Source organism: Gilbertella persicaria, assembly GCF_025201335.1.
Source record: "Gilbertella persicaria strain CBS 190.32 chromosome Unknown B0P05scaffold_13, whole genome shotgun sequence".
Lineage (NCBI taxonomy): Eukaryota > Fungi > Mucoromycota > Mucoromycetes > Mucorales > Choanephoraceae > Gilbertella > Gilbertella persicaria.
In genome coordinates this window covers 72,202-94,283 of record NW_026251974.1, presented here as the reverse complement: position 1 = coordinate 94,283, position 22,082 = coordinate 72,202, and the positions used below count along the sequence as shown (strand labels likewise).

The 22,082-nt window shown below is 38.7% G+C and overlaps 9 protein-coding genes across 9 annotated transcripts; 5 read left to right on the top strand and 4 right to left on the bottom strand.

Annotated features, from left to right (window-relative positions):
• Positions 1-36: 36 nt before the first annotated feature.
• Positions 37-921, bottom strand: B0P05DRAFT_467329 (uncharacterized protein; the record flags this gene model as incomplete). The annotated part of the gene is made up of 2 exons (XM_051574376.1): positions 37-366; positions 409-921. The coding sequence occupies 2 exons, from the start codon at positions 919-921 to the stop codon at positions 37-39; spliced, it is 843 nt and encodes a 280-aa protein (XP_051436254.1).
• A 212-nt stretch (positions 922-1,133) lies between these two features.
• On the top strand, positions 1,134-2,633 carry B0P05DRAFT_535710 (chaperonin 10-like protein). Its single transcript, XM_051577466.1, has 6 exons — positions 1,134-1,302; positions 1,352-1,385; positions 1,426-1,851; positions 1,890-2,131; positions 2,177-2,296; positions 2,341-2,633. Exons 1-6 carry the CDS (start codon positions 1,240-1,242, stop codon positions 2,494-2,496), a joined length of 1,041 nt encoding a protein of 346 aa, XP_051436253.1. The 5' UTR covers positions 1,134-1,239; the 3' UTR covers positions 2,497-2,633.
• On the top strand, positions 2,626-4,097 carry B0P05DRAFT_535704 (saccharopine dehydrogenase). Its single transcript, XM_051577465.1, has 5 exons — positions 2,626-2,672; positions 2,724-2,791; positions 2,834-2,920; positions 2,977-3,853; positions 3,900-4,097. The coding sequence occupies exons 1-5, from the start codon at positions 2,639-2,641 to the stop codon at positions 4,088-4,090; spliced, it is 1,257 nt and encodes a 418-aa protein (XP_051436252.1). The 5' UTR covers positions 2,626-2,638; the 3' UTR covers positions 4,091-4,097.
• B0P05DRAFT_535698 (peptidase family M1-domain-containing protein) lies at positions 4,098-6,369 on the bottom strand. The gene is made up of 9 exons (XM_051577464.1): positions 6,119-6,369; positions 5,926-6,074; positions 5,832-5,880; positions 5,505-5,786; positions 5,351-5,458; positions 5,263-5,302; positions 5,068-5,202; positions 4,855-5,019; positions 4,098-4,809 (listed from the first exon to the last, which is right to left on the bottom strand). The coding sequence occupies exons 1-9, from the start codon at positions 6,332-6,334 to the stop codon at positions 4,106-4,108; spliced, it is 1,848 nt and encodes a 615-aa protein (XP_051436251.1). The 5' UTR covers positions 6,335-6,369; the 3' UTR covers positions 4,098-4,105.
• Positions 6,370-6,639: 270 nt separating this feature from the next.
• Positions 6,640-7,791, top strand: B0P05DRAFT_585750 (NADP-dependent oxidoreductase domain-containing protein; the record flags this gene model as incomplete). Its single annotated transcript, XM_051582469.1, has 4 exons — positions 6,640-6,648; positions 6,694-6,817; positions 6,875-7,216; positions 7,268-7,791. The coding sequence occupies 4 exons, from the start codon at positions 6,640-6,642 to the stop codon at positions 7,789-7,791; spliced, it is 999 nt and encodes a 332-aa protein (XP_051436250.1).
• A 25-nt stretch (positions 7,792-7,816) lies between these two features.
• B0P05DRAFT_570392 (nucleophile aminohydrolase) lies at positions 7,817-8,825 on the bottom strand (the record flags this gene model as incomplete). Its single annotated transcript, XM_051581306.1, has 5 exons — positions 7,817-7,921; positions 7,974-8,322; positions 8,372-8,501; positions 8,550-8,626; positions 8,695-8,825. The coding sequence occupies 5 exons, from the start codon at positions 8,823-8,825 to the stop codon at positions 7,817-7,819; spliced, it is 792 nt and encodes a 263-aa protein (XP_051436249.1).
• A 210-nt stretch (positions 8,826-9,035) lies between these two features.
• Positions 9,036-10,324, top strand: B0P05DRAFT_636157 (uncharacterized protein). The gene is made up of 2 exons (XM_051583618.1): positions 9,036-9,575; positions 9,623-10,324. The coding sequence occupies exons 1-2, from the start codon at positions 9,324-9,326 to the stop codon at positions 10,121-10,123; spliced, it is 753 nt and encodes a 250-aa protein (XP_051436248.1). The 5' UTR covers positions 9,036-9,323; the 3' UTR covers positions 10,124-10,324.
• Positions 10,325-10,599: 275 nt separating this feature from the next.
• B0P05DRAFT_578471 (uncharacterized protein) lies at positions 10,600-11,711 on the top strand (the record flags this gene model as incomplete). The annotated part of the gene is made up of 4 exons (XM_051581859.1): positions 10,600-10,909; positions 10,936-10,978; positions 11,032-11,069; positions 11,113-11,711. 4 exons carry the CDS (start codon positions 10,600-10,602, stop codon positions 11,709-11,711), a joined length of 990 nt encoding a protein of 329 aa, XP_051436247.1.
• Positions 11,712-11,830: 119 nt separating this feature from the next.
• B0P05DRAFT_467387 (ABC-2 type transporter-domain-containing protein) lies at positions 11,831-16,260 on the bottom strand (the record flags this gene model as incomplete). Its single annotated transcript, XM_051574380.1, has 5 exons — positions 11,831-13,071; positions 13,121-14,455; positions 14,498-15,911; positions 15,955-16,163; positions 16,209-16,260. The coding sequence occupies 5 exons, from the start codon at positions 16,258-16,260 to the stop codon at positions 11,831-11,833; spliced, it is 4,251 nt and encodes a 1,416-aa protein (XP_051436246.1).
• Between the last annotated feature and the right edge of the window lie 5,822 nt (positions 16,261-22,082).

The window sequence follows — 22,082 nt, the reverse complement described above, 5'->3', positions numbered from 1 at the left end:
GGCTGTCCATAGGGGGTGGAGGAGGGGGTGCGGCATCTACAAAATGATCAGTATGTTATCCAAACACGTATACCCAAACTTACAAGGATCATTCATAGAACGATCATCCAAGGGAGGAGGTGGAGGGCCACCAGGACCACGTCTAGATGCAGGACGATGTTGATCTTTTTTAGAAAGACCAATATCCCAATCAAGTCTTAAACGACGTCCTTCAACACTGAATCCATCAAACTTTTCATAAGCATCTTCAGCATCACGACGTTCTTCAAATTCGACAAAAGCAAAGCCCTTGTTTTTATTTGTCATGTTGTCCATAGGTACCGTAATTGACTTTAAGCGACCATAACGCTCAAACATGGAAGCAACCTAAACATATTAGTTTGACTTGATGCTCCTATGCCTACTTACATCACGTTCAATAAAGTCGTAAGGCAGGTTGCCGGCATAAATGGTCGTGGTTGTCTTTCTTTCTTGTTCAGTACCTCTGTCCACAGGTCTTCGCTGTCTTGATTTAGGTGGGTAACGGCTTCTTCTGTCATCATAACGATCATAGCGGTCTCTATGGTCATATCCACGGTGATGATGATGGTGGTGATGATGGTCATATCGATCATGGTAATAACGGTCATTATAACGATCTCTGCTACTGCCTTCATAATAATCATCACGGCGTGAATAAGGATCATATCGACTTCTAGAGCTATAACGATCATCATCACGGTAAGAAGAAGAACGTCTATTGTCATCATAATATCTGCTTCTGCTTGAAGAGCGGTGAGGAGATAAAGAACGATCGCGTCCACCATGAGGAGATCTGCCTGGAGAAGAAGGTATACCTGAAGATGCAGGTGGAGGGGGTGGAGGAGGATAGTCATCCTGTGTTTGTTGTGATTGATGTAAAGGTGAAGCTTGATCTGCCATGGTAAGGATGAAAAGGAAGAAGAAGAAAAAAAAATAACAAAAAAATGACCCCGACACAATCCATCCAGTGAACGCACACAAGCCACTCAACGCGTCATTCCCTATTTTGCCTAATAGGGATAAATTGCCCGATAAATCTTATTCAGGTACTGAAAAGATTGATGTCAACTTGGTATCATCTAAATGGAGTAATTGAATTAGTTTAAAAGCAACATGAAACTAAAATTATCCGGGTAGGGAATTTGTATAAACATATATATATATATAAACAAGGCGTTTCTCTTTTTTCTTTTTATTTATTCCCCCTATTAACTAACAATGCCTGAATTTCCCAATAACAATACTTCATTTGTACTTCAAAAAGTGAATGAAATCACATTTGTAAGTCCAGGATTATGTTTAGAAAGTGCATACTTAATAAGTCCAATAGGAAGATAGACCTATTCCTAAACCTGGTCATGGAGGTAAGCAATAACAACTGTGATGGCTCTAAATATTGGCTAGAGGTCATTGTGAACATTAAGGCTACTGGTATTTGTGGTTCCGATGTGCATTATTGGAAACACGGTCGTATTGGACACTTTGTCTGCCATGGTCCTATGGTCCTTGGCCATGAATCAGCAGGCATTGTTGCTTCTGTAGGAGAAGGCGTCACGCATCTCCAAGTAGGTGATCCAGTGGCCCTTGAACCCGGTGTCCCTTGTCGTAACTGTGAGATGTGCAAACATGGTAAATACAACTTGTGTCCAGACATGGTCTTTGCTGCCACACCTCCTTATGATGGCACACTCTGTCAATTCTATCGACACGCCGCTGATTTCTGTTACAAGCTACCTGATCATGTCTCGTTTGAAGAAGGTGCGTTAATTGAACCTTTATCGGTCGGTATTCATGCCACGCGACGTGGTGAAGTCAAATTGGGGATCGTGTGTTTGTGTTTGGTGCTGGTCCGGTGGGTCTCTTGACAGCTGCTGCTGCTAAAGCCGCGGGTGCCTCTCATGTGACCATAGCCGATATTTCTGAAACTCGCTTGACATTTGCTCAATCGTACGTGGCTGATGCTGTGATTCATATGACAGCCAAACCTCCTCAAGGCGATACCAATGCATTTGCACAACAAGAAGCAACCAGATTGTTAGAAAAGACTTTACCTTGTGATGTCGTGTTTGACTGTACGGGTGTTGAAGTGTGTGTTCAAATGTCTGTCTTTGTAAGTGATATGCTACCTATTCACTCTATTGATGCATCTATCTAGCTTGTGAAAAACAGTGGTCGTATTGTACTTGTAGGCATGGGTGCCTCTGTTCAATCGATTTCTGTTGCTGATGTATCTGCTAGAGAAGTCGATGTGAAGGGTGTGATGCGATATTGCAATGTAAGTAAGCATGATACACTTATAGGAATCTGAACTCCAATTAGACATATCCTACTGCCATTGAAATGTTGGCGAGTGGTAAAATTGATCTCACCTCATTAGTGACACACCGTTATTCATTCAAGGAATCTTTGGAGGCTTTCAAGCACGTAAGCGAAGGCCGTGCAGGCACAGTCAAGGTGGTTATCTTGAATGAATAAATATTTTTTGTGTGTAACAGGCATGATTCAAGCAAAATCGCTTTTTATTACACAAAAAGACACGCCATTATTATGTCATCATAAATGTTGACTATTTAATAATAAAAAAAGACTTTTCTTTTATTCTTTTCTCTTTACAAGGATGACTGATTACGATCAAAGAAAATACGATATTGGTAAATAAAATGTATATAGAATCAAAACTTATTCTGTCTTAAAAAAAAAAGTGGTGTTTGGTGCTACTGGATTTACAGGTGCATTAACTTGTGAATATTTAGCAGAAATTAAAGACAAAGTAAGTCAATTCGTGTTGAAGGCACAAACTTAAGCTGAGCAGGATCTTTCATGGGCTCTTGCAGGTCGCACTTTAAGTAAACTCGAAAAAACTCGCGACCGTCTTGTTGAACTCGACCCTTCATTGAAGGTAAAATAACTATATATATATATATAAAAAAAGGATTATTCATCCTTTACAATAAGTCTTTGAATCTTCTGATTGCAGACACAAATCAACCAGAGACATTAGACGAAGCTTTATCTCAAACACGCGTTGTCATTAGTACTGTAGGACCTTATACAAAGTATGGTACACCACTTGTCGAAGCCTGTCTTCGTCAAAAGACACATTATGTGGATTTGACAGGTGAATATGGATGGACTAAATACATTATTGAACAACACGACAAGGAAGCAAAAGAAAAGCATGTCATGATTGTACCTTCTTGTGGATTTGATTCTGTACCAAGTGATATGGGTGTCTATATGCTTTCAGAACATATGAAAAACAAGCATCATCTGGACCTTGCCTCGGTCAAGATGTCCCTTATAAAAGCAGTAGGTGGCTATTCAGGTGGCACCGTTCAATCCCTGATGGAAGCTGCTACTGACAGGTCCTTGACCTATCAAGATCATGTTGACCCTTATTTCTTGGCCACACGTCGAGGTGTCGATAAGTTCCAATTACCTCCTTTTAAGCGGGATCATGATTTTGGTAACCGATGGCAAGGATTCTTCGTGATGTCTGTGGTCAATGAAAGAGTAGTCAGACGCAGTTGGTCTATCTGGGCTGACCGTGGCAAGAGTTATGGCAATTTGTTTAGTTACAGAGAATACATGTCATTCCCTTTTGTGCCTGGATTGGTGTTCACAGCACTTTTGTATGCTGTTGTACCCTTGTTTAGTTTGATGTTTAGAGTCTTTCCTTCTTCGGTGGATAAGGTCAAGTCTCTTTTGCCTGGATCAGGTGCCGGTCCTGATGCAGAACAAAGAGCCAAAGGTGAATTTACCATTGAATTTGTGGCTACAGCTGAAAATGAGCCTTATGATGAACCTGTTCGTGCGAGAGGCACTGTCAAGGGTAAGTCATTGATTATGGTAGATGTAGGCTAATATGATACCTATAGGCTTCAGAGATCCTGGTTATGGTGATACCTGTCGTATGATTGCTGAATCTGCTTTGTGTATTGTCAAGAGCTTAAGAGAACTTCCTGGAAAAGAAGGTGGTATCTTGACACCTTCCACTGCCTTTGGTCAAGTCTTGATTGACCGTTTAACTCAACATGGAGGCATGGTTTTTGATGTCAAAGATATATAATAATAATAATAAATTTTATTGTTTCAAGTTGATATCTTTTGCAATCAATTGTGCTGCAATAGGATGGTAAAAGTTCTTGTGTTTTAAGAAGGTTTCTTGAGCTAAAGTAGCACCGTTCTTGGCATTGTAGAGATAACGGTAAAGAGGACGCACAAATTTCATACGACCTTGTTGGGTGATAAATTCAACCACACTAGGGTAAATCTTTTCGTAACTGGACATGACACAGAGTTGCTCCCAACGGAAACGAACATCAGCATTACGAATAGGACTCATGTCATACAATTCGTCCATCTTACTGAGTACATGGTGAGGTAAGGGTTCACAATCCGTCAATCGTTCTAAAAAGACAATCTTTTGAGTGGATGTAAAGTGCTTGATGTCCTCAGGCGAGAACTGAGAAAGATCCGTGGCATGGCGAGCTTGGTCCCAACGGGTAGCGAGATTATAACAAGCATCAGCAAGGCTGGTATCAAAGTTGGGATCAACAGGAGGCATGCCTGTGCTGTTAATCCAGAGATCGAAATCAATCGTCTTCAATTTATCAAGGACTTCTTTACCGTGATTGGACTCCATGTATTCGTGAAGATGAGATAACCATTCTTCAGTCGTGATGGACTTGGAGGCAAAACGTTCTACATGGGCCTTCATGTAAGGCTCAAATACAGCAGGGCCACCCACTGTCTTTTCAATATGATAAAGCAAATTGAAGCCTTTTTCTATTGAACCAACGGTTAAACATATTCAAGTGATGTGTTGCCTACCATAAGGAATCGAACTAAAGTAATCATCAGGATCAATACCACTGCTTAAATCAGGCTTCAAGACAGTAGCAGGAGAATCAGAACCAAAGAGTTCAACGCTTTCCTTCAAAGCCTTCCAACCAATAATGGAACTGAATTGTCTTTCAGGTTCACCATGAAGACGAGCTTATATTGCGTCAGTCACTGCCTCTTTCAATGAAGGAAAACACTTACCAGCAATTTTACGTTCAATAAAGACAGTCCAGCCTTCATTCAACCAAAAGTGTTCCCAATTAGCTGTAGTCACCAGATTACCCATCCAACTATGAGCAATTTCATGAGCAATGACATCGACAGCACTCTTGTCACCTAAATATGACATCTTTTAGTTATTTTGTCTAAATACGGTTATTTTTTTCTCTTTTTTACCTGCCAAGAGAGTAGGTGTGACGAAGGTCAAACAGGGATTCTATTCCATAGTTTTAAAAAAAAATTTTTTTTTCTCAACCCTACTTACTTCCATACCACCATAAGGGAAAGAAGGAGGCAAGACCAAAAGATCATAGCGACCCCATTCATAAGGTGTTAAAAGACTTTCACCAGTAGCAATGAATTTTTCAGTATCCTAATATGGTGTTGGTACCCTCCTTTTTTTTAAGCACGTTACTTACATCAAATTCCCAAGCAGCTTGTTCAATCACTTCAGGTTCACACCACACAGTAGAGCGAGGACCAATCTCACGACCGACTAAGTTACCTGCACCAATGGCAATCAAATAAGAAGGAATGGTTGTATTTTGCTTGAAATGATAGGTCTTGGTGCCATTGCCATTGTCATCCACAGACTTCAAAAGGGCAGACATGACTACTGGCAAAGGTGAAGTAACACTAGCAGAATAAGTCAATTTGATACTGGGGGAATCTTGGATAGGAGACATAGCACGGCAATGGATCTATCGCTTGATTTAAGTTGAATGTCATACACAATGCTTACTTACAGCTTGACATTGAGAGAACAAGTAAGGATGCTTTTTACCAACAGTTTGTCTATAGCCTCATGAATAACACAACCTCATTCATTATTTGACTTACTCAGGTTCCAAGTATTGAATAGCAGTACATTTGTCTGTGGTAGAGTAATCTACCTTGAGTTGGAACTTGGTACCAGCCTTTTCGATGGTTTCGGCAAGTGTGACAGTCAAGGCAGAACCAAGGCTCAAATGGCGATCAGCCACAGTATACTACTATAGTTTAATATAGTATTCATCACTTTTTTTTTTTTTACCTCAAGATCCTTTCCATTCAAGGAAACACCTTGTAAATCAAGATAACTTGTATCCAAGACAACCTTGTTCACATTGGGGGCCAAAGTCACTAAATCCAGAATAACATGACCATTGATTTTCTTTTCAGTAAAAGAAATAGTCCAGTTAAAATGGACATGTTCAGTAAAGATTTCAGAAAGATTGGAAAGACTGCTAGGGTCAATAACTTGAACCATAATATAGATAGAGCAGAAAAAAAAAAGAATTTTTCTAAAGGGAAAAAAATTTAAGTAGCCCTTTTTTTTTTTTTTTTTTTTTTATTTTTCTATCTCACGTTCAAAGATGTCGGCCAATAAAAGCGCGTTTCTGTTATCTTTTGTACTTGTCCGTGAGAATAATCTTTTGAGTCTCCTTTCTAATTTTTCCAAAGTTATACACGCATCAAGAGACAGAGAAATGACGCGTATTTGATCGAAAACAGTGACGTCCTTATGCAACTGAATTTTTCTCATTTTCTCTTCCTTTTCTTCTTCTCATAAACATGTCAAAGGTAAGAATACACGAAAGGCTACAGTAGATTGATATAGACCAATAGTCTGTTTCTCAAGACAAGTTGGATATCTCAGAAGTTTCTTTTGGTGCTGGTGCTATCTCGGGCAATTATGATACTTTTAGTCAAACAGACGTTGTAGAAGCTTGTAAAGAAGCTCTTTCTTCAGGTACGTTGCTTTAACTCCTTTCCTCCTCCTCTATACATGACTAACTTCTACATTCAGGCATTAACTTGTTTGACACTTCTCCTTATTATGGCAAAAGTGAATTTATTTTGGGTGATGCTTTACACGAAATCAAGGATGAATTCCCCCGTGAACATTACTATATTTCTACCAAGGTGGGTCGCTATGGTTACACGACTAAAGAGTGTGATTACAGTGCCAAAAGAACGTATGAAAGTGTTGCTGAAAGTATGCGACGTCTTCATACAGACTATCTCGATATCGTCTACTGTCATGATGTTGAATTTGTTCCCTTTGAACACGTCATTGGTCCCAACTATGCTTTGGAAGCTTTGTTTGATTTAAAAGCACAAGGAAAGATCAAGTACGTGGGTTGTTCAGGTAAAAGAAATGAATTCGTCCTGTAATCTTATCTGATCTATTTGACCATAGCTTATCCCCTCGATATCTTACTCAAGGTAGCAGAACATCAACATGCCAAGGGACAACCCTTGGATATTGTTCTCTCTTATTCTCATTATACACTTCAAAACACTTCATTTGCTGACTATGCTCCTAAATTCAGAGCTGCTGGTGTTCGTTACCTTATCAATGCTTCTCCTCTCTGTATGGCTCTTTTACGTGATGATAAGACACCTGATTGGCATCCTGCTCACAGTGGTATTCGTGAAGCTGCTGATAAAGCCGCTGCTATTGCTCGACAGAATGGTCTATCGATCTCTGATTTGGCTTCTCGTTTCTCATTCCAAGGCAGAGACCAATTCCAATTGGACTCTACCTTGATTGGTCTTGCAAGAAAGTCCGAAGTTCAAGATGCAGTGCGTGTCTGGAAAGATTCAAAGCGTGACAACACACCTGTTGAAGACAAAGTGCTTGAACAAATTCATGCTTTATTCAAACCACACAAGAACTACTCATGGCAAAGTCCTAGTAATAAAGAATTAGGTTTGGCATAAACTATTTTTTTTATTGTCATTAAAACTAAGCACCATAACCACGAATGTTTTCTGCAAAAGCCCATTCAGTATCCAATGAATAAGGCTCAGTGATTTCTAAACCATGTTCAGTAATCTTTGCTCTTTGAAACTAATCATATGAATCAGTATGGCTCTTTTTATTGTTAATAGTAGTAGCTTACCTTATTCATGGATCTAGCATCTCTATAGAACAAGACACGTAAACATTCATTCATTATCTCAATAGCTTCTTCCTCTGTCAATTCATCCTCTCTTCCTTCAACCTTCTTTCTCAAAATAGGTTGTGCTAAATGTGAGCCAAATCCTGTAGCAATTGTTGTTGATTGATAAGTTGTGCCTCTTAAATCAACATAACCCAGGAACTTTTCGCCCTTGTGCACTCCACCAACAACCAAAGCATTCCAAAGAGGATTGAATTTAGATCTTCTGTTGTACATAACTCTCCACAAATACTCGTAGATGTGTGGAGTACCTAAAACATGTCCATCATCAGCGCAATGTTCTTTCACCCTATGTCACATGATGAGTATGATGGATAAACATGTAATCGATTGTTTACATGACAGAGTCCAAAAGGTGTTGAATGTATTGATAGTCTGAAATATCTCCAGAGGCACCAACTACAGTATGTTCACCAGCAGGGTACAATCGTTTGATATCACGGAAACGAGCCAAGGAACCATATGAACCTATAGACACACATGAACATATGTACGAATCAACTCATTATCTATTACCGAGCATGTCTGCAGCCATCATGATGCCGTCTCTATATTTAAAAGCAAGCACTGAAGTACCTGTAACAATAGGTGCTCTATATACATATAGAAAAAAAAAAGAAAGTGAGTTTGAGTAAGTCTATTACTGACATGAATAACATACTGAGTGTGAGTGGTAGGTCCATGAGCAGATTGACTTAAGTGGTCAGGAACAGATTGATACAAAGGCACCGTGTTATAGGCATCAACGTTTTCAGAGCGAGGCTTGCCCCAGTGAGAAGGAAAATGGTCCATGATGAATAAAATAGAAAGAGAATAAAAAAGAGTAATCTACACAACGTAATTCGTATAGACGCGTCGTCGTCGTCACCTAAATTCATGCTGCAGGATGACGCAGCGTGTTCCCATCCAATCAAATGAGCGATATGAATGCATTTTGATTGGTTAAGGAAAAGGCAAAGATCAAGAAAATCAGGCTAGATATAGAGTGAACAACTTCCACCTCATTGGATCTATTGAATGTGTTAATGCCAAGCCTAATTGATTTATACATGCCAATCCTTTATTATCTTTTTCAAAGTATAAATTATGATTCGAGCTATGCTTTCTATAGCAAATTACCTCTATAAGCTTCACAACAAAGAAATAGAGTGATTGCGCAGCTCTACTATTTCTGTTGTGCATAAGGATTAGCTTTTGCTTAAAAAAAAAAGAAAAAAGAAGGTATTTAATCTTTTTTTTTTCCTTTTTCCTTTTGCTCTTTTCTTTTTACTCCTTTATTTTTCTTCGATTATGCTTCATCCTGCTATATTATTTGGAGGGTTCTTTATGATTGCAGCAGGTGTTACTGGCTATACAATATTTCAAGTATTACAAGAGCAAGAATTTTGCCAAGAAGACTACCCAGACATGTTTCGCTATAGTCATGATTTTGATTTTCATGATATGAATGAGAAGCAAGAAGTATTTACTAGTGATCGATATGATCTAGTTCAAGAAAACACAACACTACGCAACAGAAAATTACCTCAAGAAACACAAGAGGTAATGCATATATACTAAAAACCATGATTGTTGACATGTAATGATAGACTGCGGAACAAGAATTAAAGCAGCTGGAAGAAAGTCTAACTGAAAGAAAACGAAGACTATTGGCTGAACAAGCTTTCTTGGACAGAGAAGAAGAACAACTTCGTCAAAGACAAAATGAATTGATGCAAAATGAACAACAGTTGAATCATGTGACTGATTCGCAAGCCAATACACCCTCTGTTGCTGCTATTGAAAATCCCTTCTTTGATAATCATGATACTTCGAGTAGCGAAGATGATGATGATGATGATGATGATGTGAATGATAGCCATAATACTATCTTGGTTCATGAAACAACAGTAGATACGCCAAACCATGATGAGGTGGCATCAACCTACTCTACAAGTATCTTGGATTTAAGCAACCATTCCTTGTCAGATAGTATCCAATCACCTCGCCTTATTGCTTCTTCTGACTCTGAAGAAAGTTGGGATGCTATGAGTGCTGGTGAGCTGAATGAATTAAACAGCCGCCGTGAATCCACTCATTGGGATGAATAATAAAAATGTGCTATTGTGGCTTGCTTATCTTACGCAATAGTGCTCGTTACACGATGCTTATGTGCTATACATAAACACTTATGAATACAAATAAAACGACTCCGTAATTTTCTTTTATTCATCTCAATGTTTCAAAGTGATAGTCTGTAGCATAAATAAAGCCAAACAACAGAGTGTGGGATTGTAATTTGATATATTTGGAACATCTTTATGCTGTGTAACTAATCAGATGTCGTACACGAATTACATCAGGCGAGGGAATACATAATTTTATAATGCGCGCGTAATTCAATCGACTATTACGACAGCAAGCAGGGTCTTATAAATCAAGATTTGAATTTCGGTCAATCGAGATTAAGATAAATAGGCAAGCCATTTTGAAGCATTTTGCCCAACAATCTCTCTCTCTCTCTCTCTCTCTCTCTCTCTCTCTCTCTCTCTCTCTCTCTCTCTCTCTCTCTCTCTCTCTCTTTATCATGTCTGTTACAAAAATTACTCAATTCCCTTCTACTGGTGAAGCTGGTAAATTCAAGTCAAACACAATCGATGTTCCCAAGTTGGGCAGTCATGACGCTCTTATCAAGTTAGTCGCCTGTGGTGTTTGCCATACTGACTGTCTCTATATGGGTCAAGATGGTATTGTCTTAGGTCATGAACCTATTGGTAAAGTCATTGAAGTGGGTGATCTAGTCAAGAACATCAAAAAGGGTGATCTTGTTGGTACTTCTTATTTGAGACAAGCTTGTCTTGAATGTCGCCCATGCATGTCTGGTGAAGATGCTATGTGTGAAACCGTAAGATGTTTCCTGAAGGTAACATGAATGGTTTCGCAAACTATCAAGTGTGTGATTCTCGGTAAGCAAGGCAATAACAATAACAACAAAAACTGGCTTTTAACTTTTATCTAGTTTCGCTTATAAACTTCCTGAAAACATGGAACCCAAATGTAAGTCTTTTTTTTTATCTCTATGTATACTGATAGTCTATAGATGCTGCTTCTTTGATGTGTGCTGGTGTCACTGTCTTTAATGCAATCTATTCTTCCAATATTCTTCCTACAGGTCGTGTCGCAGTCATTGGTATCGGTGGTTTGGGTCACTTGGCTATTCAATTCGCAAAAGCCTGGGGCTGCCACGTTACTGCTATTTCTCACTCTGCTGATAAGAAAGACGAAGCCTTAAAGTTCGGTGCTCATGATTTCTTGAATTCCAAGGAATTCTCCAAGGAATTCGTTGAAAACGTCAAGGACAAGTATGATTTGATTTTGGACACTGTCTCTATCAGTCTTGATTGGGATATCTATCTTGGTCTTTTGAAAAAGAATGGTGCTTTCTATTTGATGAGTGTCATTGATAATCCCATTACGATCAAGGAAGTTAATGGTTTCCTTGTGAACCAAAAGACTTTTAAGGGTTCTATTGTCGGCGGTCGTTATGTTATCAGTTTAATGTTGGAATTTGCTGCTCGCCACCAAATCAAACCTCAAATTCAAGAATACCCCTTCGATTTGGATGGTTTGCAAGAAGCTATCAAGGCTTGTCATGAAGGAAAGGCTCGTTACAGAGGCATTTTGATTGCTAAGGATTAACTGTTGTAGTTGATAATAAAAATGTAGATATCAATTTAAAACGCTTATCATATGCGACTGTGCACAACATATACTGAATAATTCATACTTGTTGCATGAAAGATATACACGCGATTTATTTACCGTCTCTCTTTACGTTTCCAGTAAACTAAGCCACTAAAGAAAACAACATTAAATGCGAAGAAGGCAATGATAATGCCTAGATTTCGGTATCGATGCGAACTATCCCATTCAAAATTGGTGGTATAATATTCAGTCCCACTTTTGTAACTACAATAGCCACATAGTTCTGGTTGAACTGCATCTGGATTATCCATGTAACCTGTTGCACCAAACGAGAAGAAATCCTTTGTGTATTCGGCGCATGTTTGACCAGGTGGAGGCATGAACTTGAGCAAATCTTGATCCGTACAGCGAACATTCACATGCGATAATTCATTGGTGGCCAGTCCCTCTACAAAGTAATGCATCGGATTGACCCAATACATCCAACTACTCCAGAAAAGCGGCATAACACTCACGGGTTGCATAAATCCAGCAAACAAGACAAGCATTGATATCACAATAGGGTTAATGATAGCAGCCATGGTAGGATTTTCAGCAATAGAAGCAATCACAAATCCCAGTGTAACAGCCCAAGAGATAAAGAAGATATTGAGTATATAGAAATAGCCCACTGTTTCGGAAAGATTGACAAGACCTGTTGTCCAGTAGAAACATACCATGAAACAAGCACCCAAGAACAATATGTAGGGAATTTCAACCAGAATAATTGATAGACCAAATGGAACCCATCCATAGTAGCGACACGCATGTTCACGTCTAAAATAAATTCTTTCTGTCATAAACTTGGGTTGAGAGCATATAATAAGAATGTAGGATGACATGAAAGCAAGGAAAAGAGCAAAAAGTCGGCTCTGCATATCAGACACACTATTTCCCAATTTCCAATAGGTAAAACCAGACAATAAGGAAGTGGAAATAAGGATAATAAAACGACCAATGTTGTAATCAGGAGATCTCCAGTAGGCTATCATCATACGTTTAAAGACCAAATAAAACTGTCTACGGAAAGGTGTAGCATAAGTCAAGGCAGGACGCGTAGGAGATTTATCTGCATGTTTATGAATCTCTTCTAGTTCTTGTTCAAGTGCTTTTGCTTCCGGTGAATTTCCCCAGATCTGTGCCCAGTCTTGCTTGTTGTCTGAGGCTGCAGTACCAGCACCGACGACTTGGAGAATATACTCGGCTGGGTTAGCAGAGGATGTACAAATAGGCCCTCCAGCTGCCTCAAAATAATCAATCATTGTGCGTGCATCAGGACCAATTTCACCATAATAAGCTGTACGACCACCTCTTACTATCATTCAGAACTTAGTAGTCAAATACATGGATATCAATATACTTACCCAAAAGTAAAAGATGATCGAAATGATCAAATAGAATAGCAGAAGGTTGATGAATAGTACAAAGTACAGGCCATCCAGCATCAGCCAATTTGCGAATAAATCGAATGATATTAAATGAGCTCTGAGCATCTAAACCAGAGGTGGGTTCATCCAAAAACAGTAATTGAGGTTTGCCAACAAGTTCCATACCAATTGTTAGACGCTTGCGTTCTTCAACAGAAATACCAAATCCAGATTCAACCTCACCTACTTGAGCATCTGCAATATCTTCCATTTCAAGTAAATGAATGATTTGTTCAACATAGGCGTCTTTCTCAGCTTGTGGGGTCTTGTAAGGCTGTCTTAGATTAGCAGAAAATCGAAGCGCTTCACGCACAGTAACTGCAGGTTGATGTATATCCATTTGTTCACAATAGCCCGTGATACGTTCGAAATCATTCATGAGTACTTCACCATTGAGATAGAGACGGCCCTCGACTTTGCCAATGGTCTTTCTTCGAGCCAAGACATCCAGCAATGTGGTTTTACCTGCGCCTGAGGATCCCATTAAAGCAGTCAGATGACCAGGCTTGACGATACCGTTGATGTTTGTAAGCAATTGAATGTTGCCGCCTTTGATAGGCACGGAATAATTCACGTTTCGCCAAGAGAAAGTAGTGCCCGAAGAAACAGCTTCCATGTCATCCAATTGAGCAGCTTGCTTGCGACGAGTGACAGGATTGTTTTCCTTGGGAGCTTTACCAGGAAGATAAAGCTTGGTAAGAGAACCTACTTTGTTCAAACCACTAAACTCCATAGCCATTGCAGTCATGAAAGTAAAGAGCAAAAAAAATCCAACCACAGCAACAAAATCAGGAGCCCAGAGATGATTGGAGTCCCACCAGAGTTGGGTTATCAAGTAATTGTCGCCTAGCACATAGTCTTCACCTGGATTACCACCAGTCATCGTGCACACTTTATAGCTCCAATCAGTGTAACCAGGACCATAAGGGACAGAATTTCCAGCACCGTCACAAGAATAGGCTTGACCCTTCATTTCATTGATCAATAAGGTTTTGTAGCCATAAGCAATAGGACTAATCCAATAAACCCAGTAAAGCCAAGGGTGCATTTCAGGATAAGGAATGACATAACCACAATACATTACAATGGCTGTCATAATAACACCCGAAGTTTGCGTTGCGAAAAAGAAACTGGATGTCACGGCACCAAAGAGTCGAAAAAAACCATTCATACACATATTGGTCATAAATAAAGCAATAAAGAAAGTGAAAAAGCTTCCTGCATCTAATTTGAAGCCCATCATAAAGTAAGCACAGATTTCGAATAGCAACACTTCGAATGGAATGAGTATCAATGTATATCCTTTTTTTTTACCTTGTACTAAAGCATAAGGAATATCCATGATTACTTGAGCCACATAAAAAGCAGACGGTCTATATAAAGCAAATTGCTTATGCTTTTCCAACACTGGGCGACCCATTAGAAAGCTAACTAATTCAGATTGAGAGATAAAAGCATTAAACAAGAGACAAAAGAAGATGGCACCTCCACGAGAAAAGGCGCCAGAGCTATCATTGGAAATATTGTAAAAACAAGAAGCACTAATTAATGCTTGAATCAGGATGGTACCATATCTTGAAATCAAAGCTTGTCTATCCTTAATCAAAAGATGGTATTGACGAATCGTCAAGGCAATCACTTGCTGATAAAAGGAGGCAACATAAGGTGATTTTTTGGACGCTCGTTTTTGGTGCTCTTCGTCCATGGCTGTTTTGAATGCTTCTTTGTGATGTTCGAATTGTATCGCTCGCTCGTATGCTTCTAGTTCATTCATCATGGACTTATAAGTAGGAGATTCATAAAAACGTTCTTGAAATTGGCTTGCGAAAACAGGAACACTGTCTTCATAACCAGGTTTTATTTCGCGTTCAATTGGGTTACAAACACCCGTCAAGAAGTCAGGTGTAGACTTTCTAGGAGGGCAATAGAAACCAAGCTCTTCAAAGTAGGCTTTAGCCTGGGCAACAGGACCGAAATAAATGCAGTAACCATCATCAAGCAAAATCACTTTATCAAACAAACCAAAGATGTTATTGGAGGCTTGATATAGGGTAGCTAATGTTGTCTTTTGAAAGACGTCTGTCATGATACGAAGCGACCTCACATAGTCTAAAGCAGAAGCAGCATCTAACCCTCGCGTGGAACAATCCCAGCAATTGATTGTACTTTGCGTTGTCATTTGCTCAGCAATCGATAATCGCTTACGTTCACCGCCCGATAGACCACGAATAGAATGATTTCCTACCATGGTGTTCATTTGTTTTGAAAGACCAAGCATGTTGCCCAAAAGGTGAATGATTTTCTCGACAAACTCCTTTTTTGTCTCGTTAGGTAAACGAGTACCTGGTGTTTTGGTTCTAAGAGCAAATTGAAGCGTTTGTTTGGTAGTCAAAGTTGGATAATGTAAATCTTCTTCAGGATTGTAACATGTTTGGCCACGGAAGTGTTTAGCAAATGTTTTATGATTATAACCACCGTAGTTGACATCTCCCTTGACACTTGTAAAAGAGTCACGCATGTTGGCAATGATTTTGAGTAAGGTTGTACATCCAGCACCAGGTCTGCCTAAAAGCAAAAGCATTTCGCCTTCTTTACAGAAACCAGAGATATTTCTAAGAATGACCTTAGTACTGTTTTTTGATTGAAAACCAAGTAGTTTCCAGAACTGAAGGTATTTGATTAATCCACTAATAGCAGTTGGAATTGTATGCGCTTCAGCACCAAGACCCTATTTTTCATATTGAATAAAAGGTAGTGTCGATCTGATTTACCTCAACAGTAAGATGCTTCCAAACCACACCGAGATGTTTAAGATGAAACCCAGCTTGCTTTTGATCATTTGACATTCCATGTAAAAAATTACTCAGGCTGAATTCTTCAGTCTTGACCTCTGCTTTTTCCAATTCATCCACAGAGACAGCAGAAATCCAACTTTTTCGAGACAATTCACTTTCAAGTGCATGGTATTCAGCAACAGCAGCTAACAAGAAAAAATTAATACAGGTCTTGATTTATTTTCATGTACCTGAAATATCAACATTATCTACATTTTGCTCACCGAATTCATTGTCTCTCATATAAGTTTGCTTGGAATCAACGTGGTTTAATTTACCGCTTGCTTGCGATATTGATCCTTGCTTATCTGAATGTTTTGTTGGTTGATTTGGCATACAATCAGGTTCTAATGTACTCTTTTCTTTTAGTGATGATATCTTTATATAAACTATGATAACAATGGATAGTGAGAGAAAAAGAAAGAGATAGAAAGCGTCCTTTTCCTTTTATATAGAGGCGTTTGATTTGATTTGCTGCGGTTGATTTGAAACAAAAAAAAGCGGAATTCATGCTGCTTGATCTGCATACTGTAATTACACTAGCAGTTTTTGAAATGATCCGCAACAATAGATCAACGCATTCAATTCACAATGCTATATACTACGCATCAAATTCATTCAATTATGTGGATCCAAGAAGTTTGAAATAGAGCATACAAAAGCCAGTCTTTGCGTCAAGTTTTTTCTTCGAGAAAAATGTTGTATTTTTTTTTGGCTACCGGACACCGGGTACAATTGAGGAGCCCGGTAACGATATTATGTGACACATAATAGTATAAAGTCTTTTGTTAAGAAATTTATTGTTTTTTATAACAAAGAATTAGATTGCTTTCCTTCTTCAAAAGATATTCTTTAAAATCTTCTCGCTCGATAATGGTCTGTTGTCCGCATTCTGTGCTTTGTAATCCTTTCCACGCTGTAGACAGCATCAAGACATGCTATATAGTACACATGACCCACAACAATTCTTTTTTTTTTAAAGGGCTTTGAATTGATGATATTAAGTTGCCAACCAACACCCATATTAACATCAAGATATTTGCCTGTCTCGTCTGACTTGTAGGCATTAGACGCTTCTCTAACAACGCCATTAGGAAATTTGTTTTGGAAGTGGGTTCTTAGTATGTCATCAGCTGCTGTGTTACTAGTTTTGGAAATAGATTCTAAGTATGTCATCAGCCATTGTATCGTTAATTTCTACAGGTATTGATATGATATGAAAATGAAACAAAATTGTATTGATTTGACACATGTAAATAAGTGTTAAATAATAATGTAGCTGGACTCCTCAGTCATATTCCAGTGTCGGGTACCTAAAAAAAAAGTACAATATTTTTATTATGGCACTTTTATCCGACCTTGTGTTGGTACCAATGGCCAATGTTCAAGAAAAAACAAAAAAAAAATATAAGTGAAATTTACAAAATAGATTAGAAACGAAATCTCAAACAAAACGTTCTCTCATAGATTTCAAAATTGTGGAGTGGACCGAAAAATCAAGTAAAATAATTAGGATAGTAGAGAAGTGGACGGTGTGTTCCCCTTTTCTTTTATACATTTTCTCTGTATTACAAACAATGGTATCGTACTTGATTGCCCTCAAAATATAGTATGACTCAAAGTATATATATTTTACTCGTGAAAGAAAGGATCAACAACCATTCTTACGCATATGTATTGTCACTTACAAAGCAAGTAATCATAGGCATTTTGTGAAGAAAAAAGAAACAGGAAAAAAAGTTTATTAAAGTTTTTTTATGAGTCGACCGCATTCCATTGATATTCATAACGTTTCTCGTAAGGTATGCATATGAATTATAGGTTTTTTAAAGCAAAATGCCATTGATCTAACCAATGATAAGATTGAATTCATCGAAAGACAGACAAATACACAGGATTACATAGCCATAAGAAGGTGCATAAAGCCTGTTTATATGTGCATAAATGCTCTAAATACCTACAAACAGTATTTGTTGATATTCAGATCACGTTTGAAGTTGATTAGGACAAAAAAAAAGCGACTTGTGAAAAATGGACAAAACAGCCTCGAATCGAAATGGTACTATTCATGAAGATGGCTCATTCGCAAACTTCGAATCTTCTTTTTTCATTAAAGAGGATCAATGCCATTCAATCATGTAACTTTTTTTTCTTTCTATATATTTTATTTTATTTTAGTTTATTTTGTTTAGTATATTTCGTTTTGTTTTATTAAATTTCATTTTAATTGCACCCGCCTCTTCATTTTAACCATTACTCTTAGTGTACGCGGCTTAATCAATAAACACATTAAAAAAATCTTTTTTTTGACGCTATACAGCGAGAAATAAAGCTATTGGCAAGCTTAAATACTCAAAGCGTGCTCCAAAAGGTTTAGTTTTTGATGAATGTGTTTGCTGGCCAATTGTACTATGAAGTTGATGAGATCTGAGTGAAAAACCGCTAGATATTTCTGCCTATTCACTCAATATTTTAGCAGCAAAGTCTGTGTGTTCTTTATATCAATAAACTAAAAAAGTAAATATCTATAACTTCTGTCACTACACTAAAGCTAGAAAGCCGCGTCTTTATGTAGTTTTCAGCAAAACCTCGATTTTTTTTTAAATGATTTTATTTGCCGCACATATTTTACCTCGATTTTTCGTGCGGCTGGAGAATTGAAATTGCTCTATTTCGATCTCCGTACCAGCCATCCTGTATGCCCTATGTCCATTTACTCCCACATTGGTTTATGGGCGCAGGATATGCCGTCATTGGTATTCCTTCTGGTCCCTCAGAATCAACAGACAACCTCAAGTATCAGCCTTTGGAGCATAACATTCGTTGGTGCGAAAGCGAAAGCCAAATATTCCACGCAACCTGGAACAACATGCCCACTTGGTGCAGGTATTGCCACCAAACTGGACACACAAAATTTGAATGTGAGAAGTCGAAAGCTAGAATTATACGTTATGCGTGCCATCAATTAGGACACCGCTCGTTTGAATGTCCTAGGAAACAGTCTATGACACCCAGCAAGCGTTCAAAGAGAGAAAGATCAGTTCTTGGAAAGGCCACCCAACCAAGAAAAGAAGCATCCAAGCCTGAAGGGCAAAGCAGTATTGAAGTCAAAAGTAGCAACTTTGGCCAGACAGAGATCAATGTCGACAAAGATAATGATAACGATACTAGCGATAGTGATTACGACCCTTTAGATAAAGAGAGCATGGAAGAAGATGAATCTGAAATAGAAAGTGGAGACGAGGATATTGACAGGATGGAGATTGAAGACCTCTATAAGGATACCAAGATGTACAGCGTCAGCCAACAATTAAAAGATCACCTCGTTATGAAGAAAGGAGAAAGACGTAATGGATCAAATTTGAACCAACAATTGGACACGAAGAAATCTACGACACCCTCTTCTGCCTCTGATAATCAGAGGGTAGAGAGTCACCCTTTATAGATCCGCATCAATGAATAAGAAAAATATCCTATGCCACTATGCCTCACTAAACGCCAATAGTTTAGTGAAAACAAACTCCAAAAAAATACAAAAAGAATATATACGATACCTTCGAATGCAGAATTTCTCTATATTATGCTTTCAAGAAACTCATGCTTCCACTCCTTCAACTATAGATAACCTCAACGTCCTCTTTCAACCTACACAGTCCCATTGGACCAGTCATGTGGGCATACTCTCCTTCTCTACCGATTACAACATCTCTGTCATCGACACTTCCTCATCCTTTACTTCCGATCGATTTCAACTATGCATGGTTGAACATCCACATCATTTCTATGAACCTTTCTTTGTTCTGAACGTCTATGCACCGGCAGGCCTTGCTGAAAAACGTCGAACATTCTTTAGCAATCTAACCCAAATGCTCCATGATTTTCGATCAGTTATCTCTTTTGACAGACTGATTGTTTCAGGAGATTTTAATTACTCAGTCCTCAGCCGCCACTATAATTTGTCTTCAACATCAACGCAATGGTTAGCCCTCTTGCAAGCAAATTTTCAAAATGCTTTGGCCATCAATGGCCTTCACGAAGTTCCCACCTTTCAACACACCGTCTCAAGTGAATTAGTGATGACTGTCATAGACTATATATACTTGGGTAAAATTTTGTACCAATGCGCATCAGAATCATCTATTACCAGATTAGGAGCGAAATGGTCAGAACACTCCATATTACATACGTCCTTACTCTTGGGCCAATCCCAGTTTGGTCATGGACTATGGTGCGCCAACCCAGTGTATGCTTCCCACCCTAAGCTACAAAATACATTAGAGAGGAATATACAACATTTGGTTCAAGGATTTGATGAGAATATATCGCCCCAAGAAAAATGGGATGAAGTAAAACACAAAGCCAAGTCAATCATTAGAGGATATTCAGTGGATTACATTGATTGGCGTACTAAGAGAATTCGTGCTTTAGAGAAGAAACGCAATCGTTTACTACGCACAAAGCCTCCTCCAGACGTTCAGCGCTTGGTAATTCCACCTATTGACAATGAGCTACAGATACTACAACAAGAGCTGGCTGAAATAGCTATTCTAAAGGCTGGTCTTCGCTGGCAAGAGAATGGTGAGTGCAATGCTGGGTACTTGAAAAAAATACATCAGAGTCGAACAGTCCAACAATATATGTCTGGCTTCAAAGATAGCAATTCTGAAACACCAACAATTGTACATACCACCAAATCGACAATGCAGAATATTGTACAACGGTTTTATAAATACCTATATGCGATTGATGCAGTACCTATGAATCAAATACAAGAGTATTTAGGTAATATTCACTTTCCAAGTAAAGTTAATCAGGATGAAGCAAATCTGCTCCAAATGGAATTTGATTGGGAGGATATTGTCAGAATGACAAAGCGTAGCCCAAAACAAAGTAGCCCAGGTAGTGATGGACTAGGGTATATATACCTTCAACTCTTGTTTGGTTTTCCTTGTTTGAAGCCCCTGATACTCCAGGTATACAATGATGCCATGACAAAAGGAATTTTCCCTCAGTCATGGAAGGAAATCAGAGTGCGCTTGCTACCCAAGAAAGGTGATTTGTCAGAATTAAAAAATTGGAGACCAATTTCATTGATCAACTGTGATGGTAAAATTTCCACAAGGCTCATTACCCAACGTCTAGCTCCTATAATGAATCGAATTATCAACCCGCTTCAAAAGGGCTTCATCCAAGGACGTTTTATTGGCGAAAATGGGATGTACGTCCACTTGGTTCTACAACAAGCAAGATATGAACATAATCAAGGTGTAGATTTGCTTCTCGACCAGGAGAAAGCCTATGATCGAGTATTACCAACATATCTTCAACAAGCTCTTGTGTCCCTAGGCTTCCCTACCTTATTTATACAGAGTATTTATAATTTGTTCTTTGATAACTCAATAGCAATCAATGTCAACGGATCCTTTACGGGTCCAGTACATCAGCAACGTGGGTTAAGGCAGGGCGATCCTTTGTCCCCTTTATTGTTCAACATCGCTTTGGAACCGCTGATCTTTCAATCCAGCAAGACCCTACATATCAAGGTTATGTCCCGACAATGAGCACTACGTCTCAACAGATCAAGTGCATCGCATATGCTGATGATATCTGTGTGTTTGTCAAGGATGCCACTGATTTTATGCGTCTCCAACATCACTTGACTAAGTATAGTGCTGTATCAAATGCAAGATTTAACAAGCACAAGACGGAAGCTTTCTCACTGAGTGGAGTCAAGTCAGAATCTTGGGAATCTTTGCTCTTGAGTCACGATATCGAAACATACTACCACCATCATTCCCCTTCTGCTTTTCGATACCTTGGCTTTTATATGCCATACACAAATTCTCAACGGAATCGTGTCCAGCATATGTTATTGGAATAAGTGCGTACACGGGTTTATGGATACTCTCAGCGTTACCTCTCGCTTCAAGGAAGAGCTACCGTTGCCAACACTTTGATCTTATCCAAAATTTGGTACTGTTTGCGGTTGTTTGCGCCTACTAAGCGATTTCTGAATAAACTTCGTTCGATTATCTATGCTTACGTGTGGCAAAAGAAGTTTTCTT

Coding starts and splice junctions, on each gene's coding strand:
- B0P05DRAFT_535698 (XM_051577464.1), bottom strand. CDS start 6,334: ATGGTTCAAGTTATTGACCCTAGCAGTCTTTCCAATCTTTCTGAAATC. Junction 5,881..5,925: donor ATTCAATACTTGGAACCTGA/GTAAGTCAAATA, acceptor ATGAGGCTATAG/ACAAACTGTTGGTAAAAAGC. Junction 5,787..5,831: donor TGTTCTCTCAATGTCAAGCT/GTAAGTAAGCAT, acceptor ATCAAGCGATAG/ATCCATTGCCGTGCTATGTC.
- B0P05DRAFT_636157 (XM_051583618.1), top strand. CDS start 9,324: ATGCTTCATCCTGCTATATTATTTGGAGGGTTCTTTATGATTGCAGCA. Junction 9,576..9,622: donor TACCTCAAGAAACACAAGAG/GTAATGCATATA, acceptor ATGTAATGATAG/ACTGCGGAACAAGAATTAAA.
- B0P05DRAFT_535710 (XM_051577466.1), top strand. CDS start 1,240: ATGCCTGAATTTCCCAATAACAATACTTCATTTGTACTTCAAAAAGTG. Junction 1,303..1,351: donor AAGTGAATGAAATCACATTT/GTAAGTCCAGGA, acceptor TAAGTCCAATAG/GAAGATAGACCTATTCCTAA. Junction 1,852..1,889: donor AGTCAAATTGGGGATCGTGT/GTTTGTGTTTGG, acceptor GTCTCTTGACAG/CTGCTGCTGCTAAAGCCGCG.
- B0P05DRAFT_535704 (XM_051577465.1), top strand. CDS start 2,639: ATGACTGATTACGATCAAAGAAAATACGATATTG. Junction 2,673..2,723: donor TCAAAGAAAATACGATATTG/GTAAATAAAATG, acceptor TAAAAAAAAAAG/TGGTGTTTGGTGCTACTGGA. Junction 2,792..2,833: donor TAGCAGAAATTAAAGACAAA/GTAAGTCAATTC, acceptor TAAGCTGAGCAG/GATCTTTCATGGGCTCTTGC.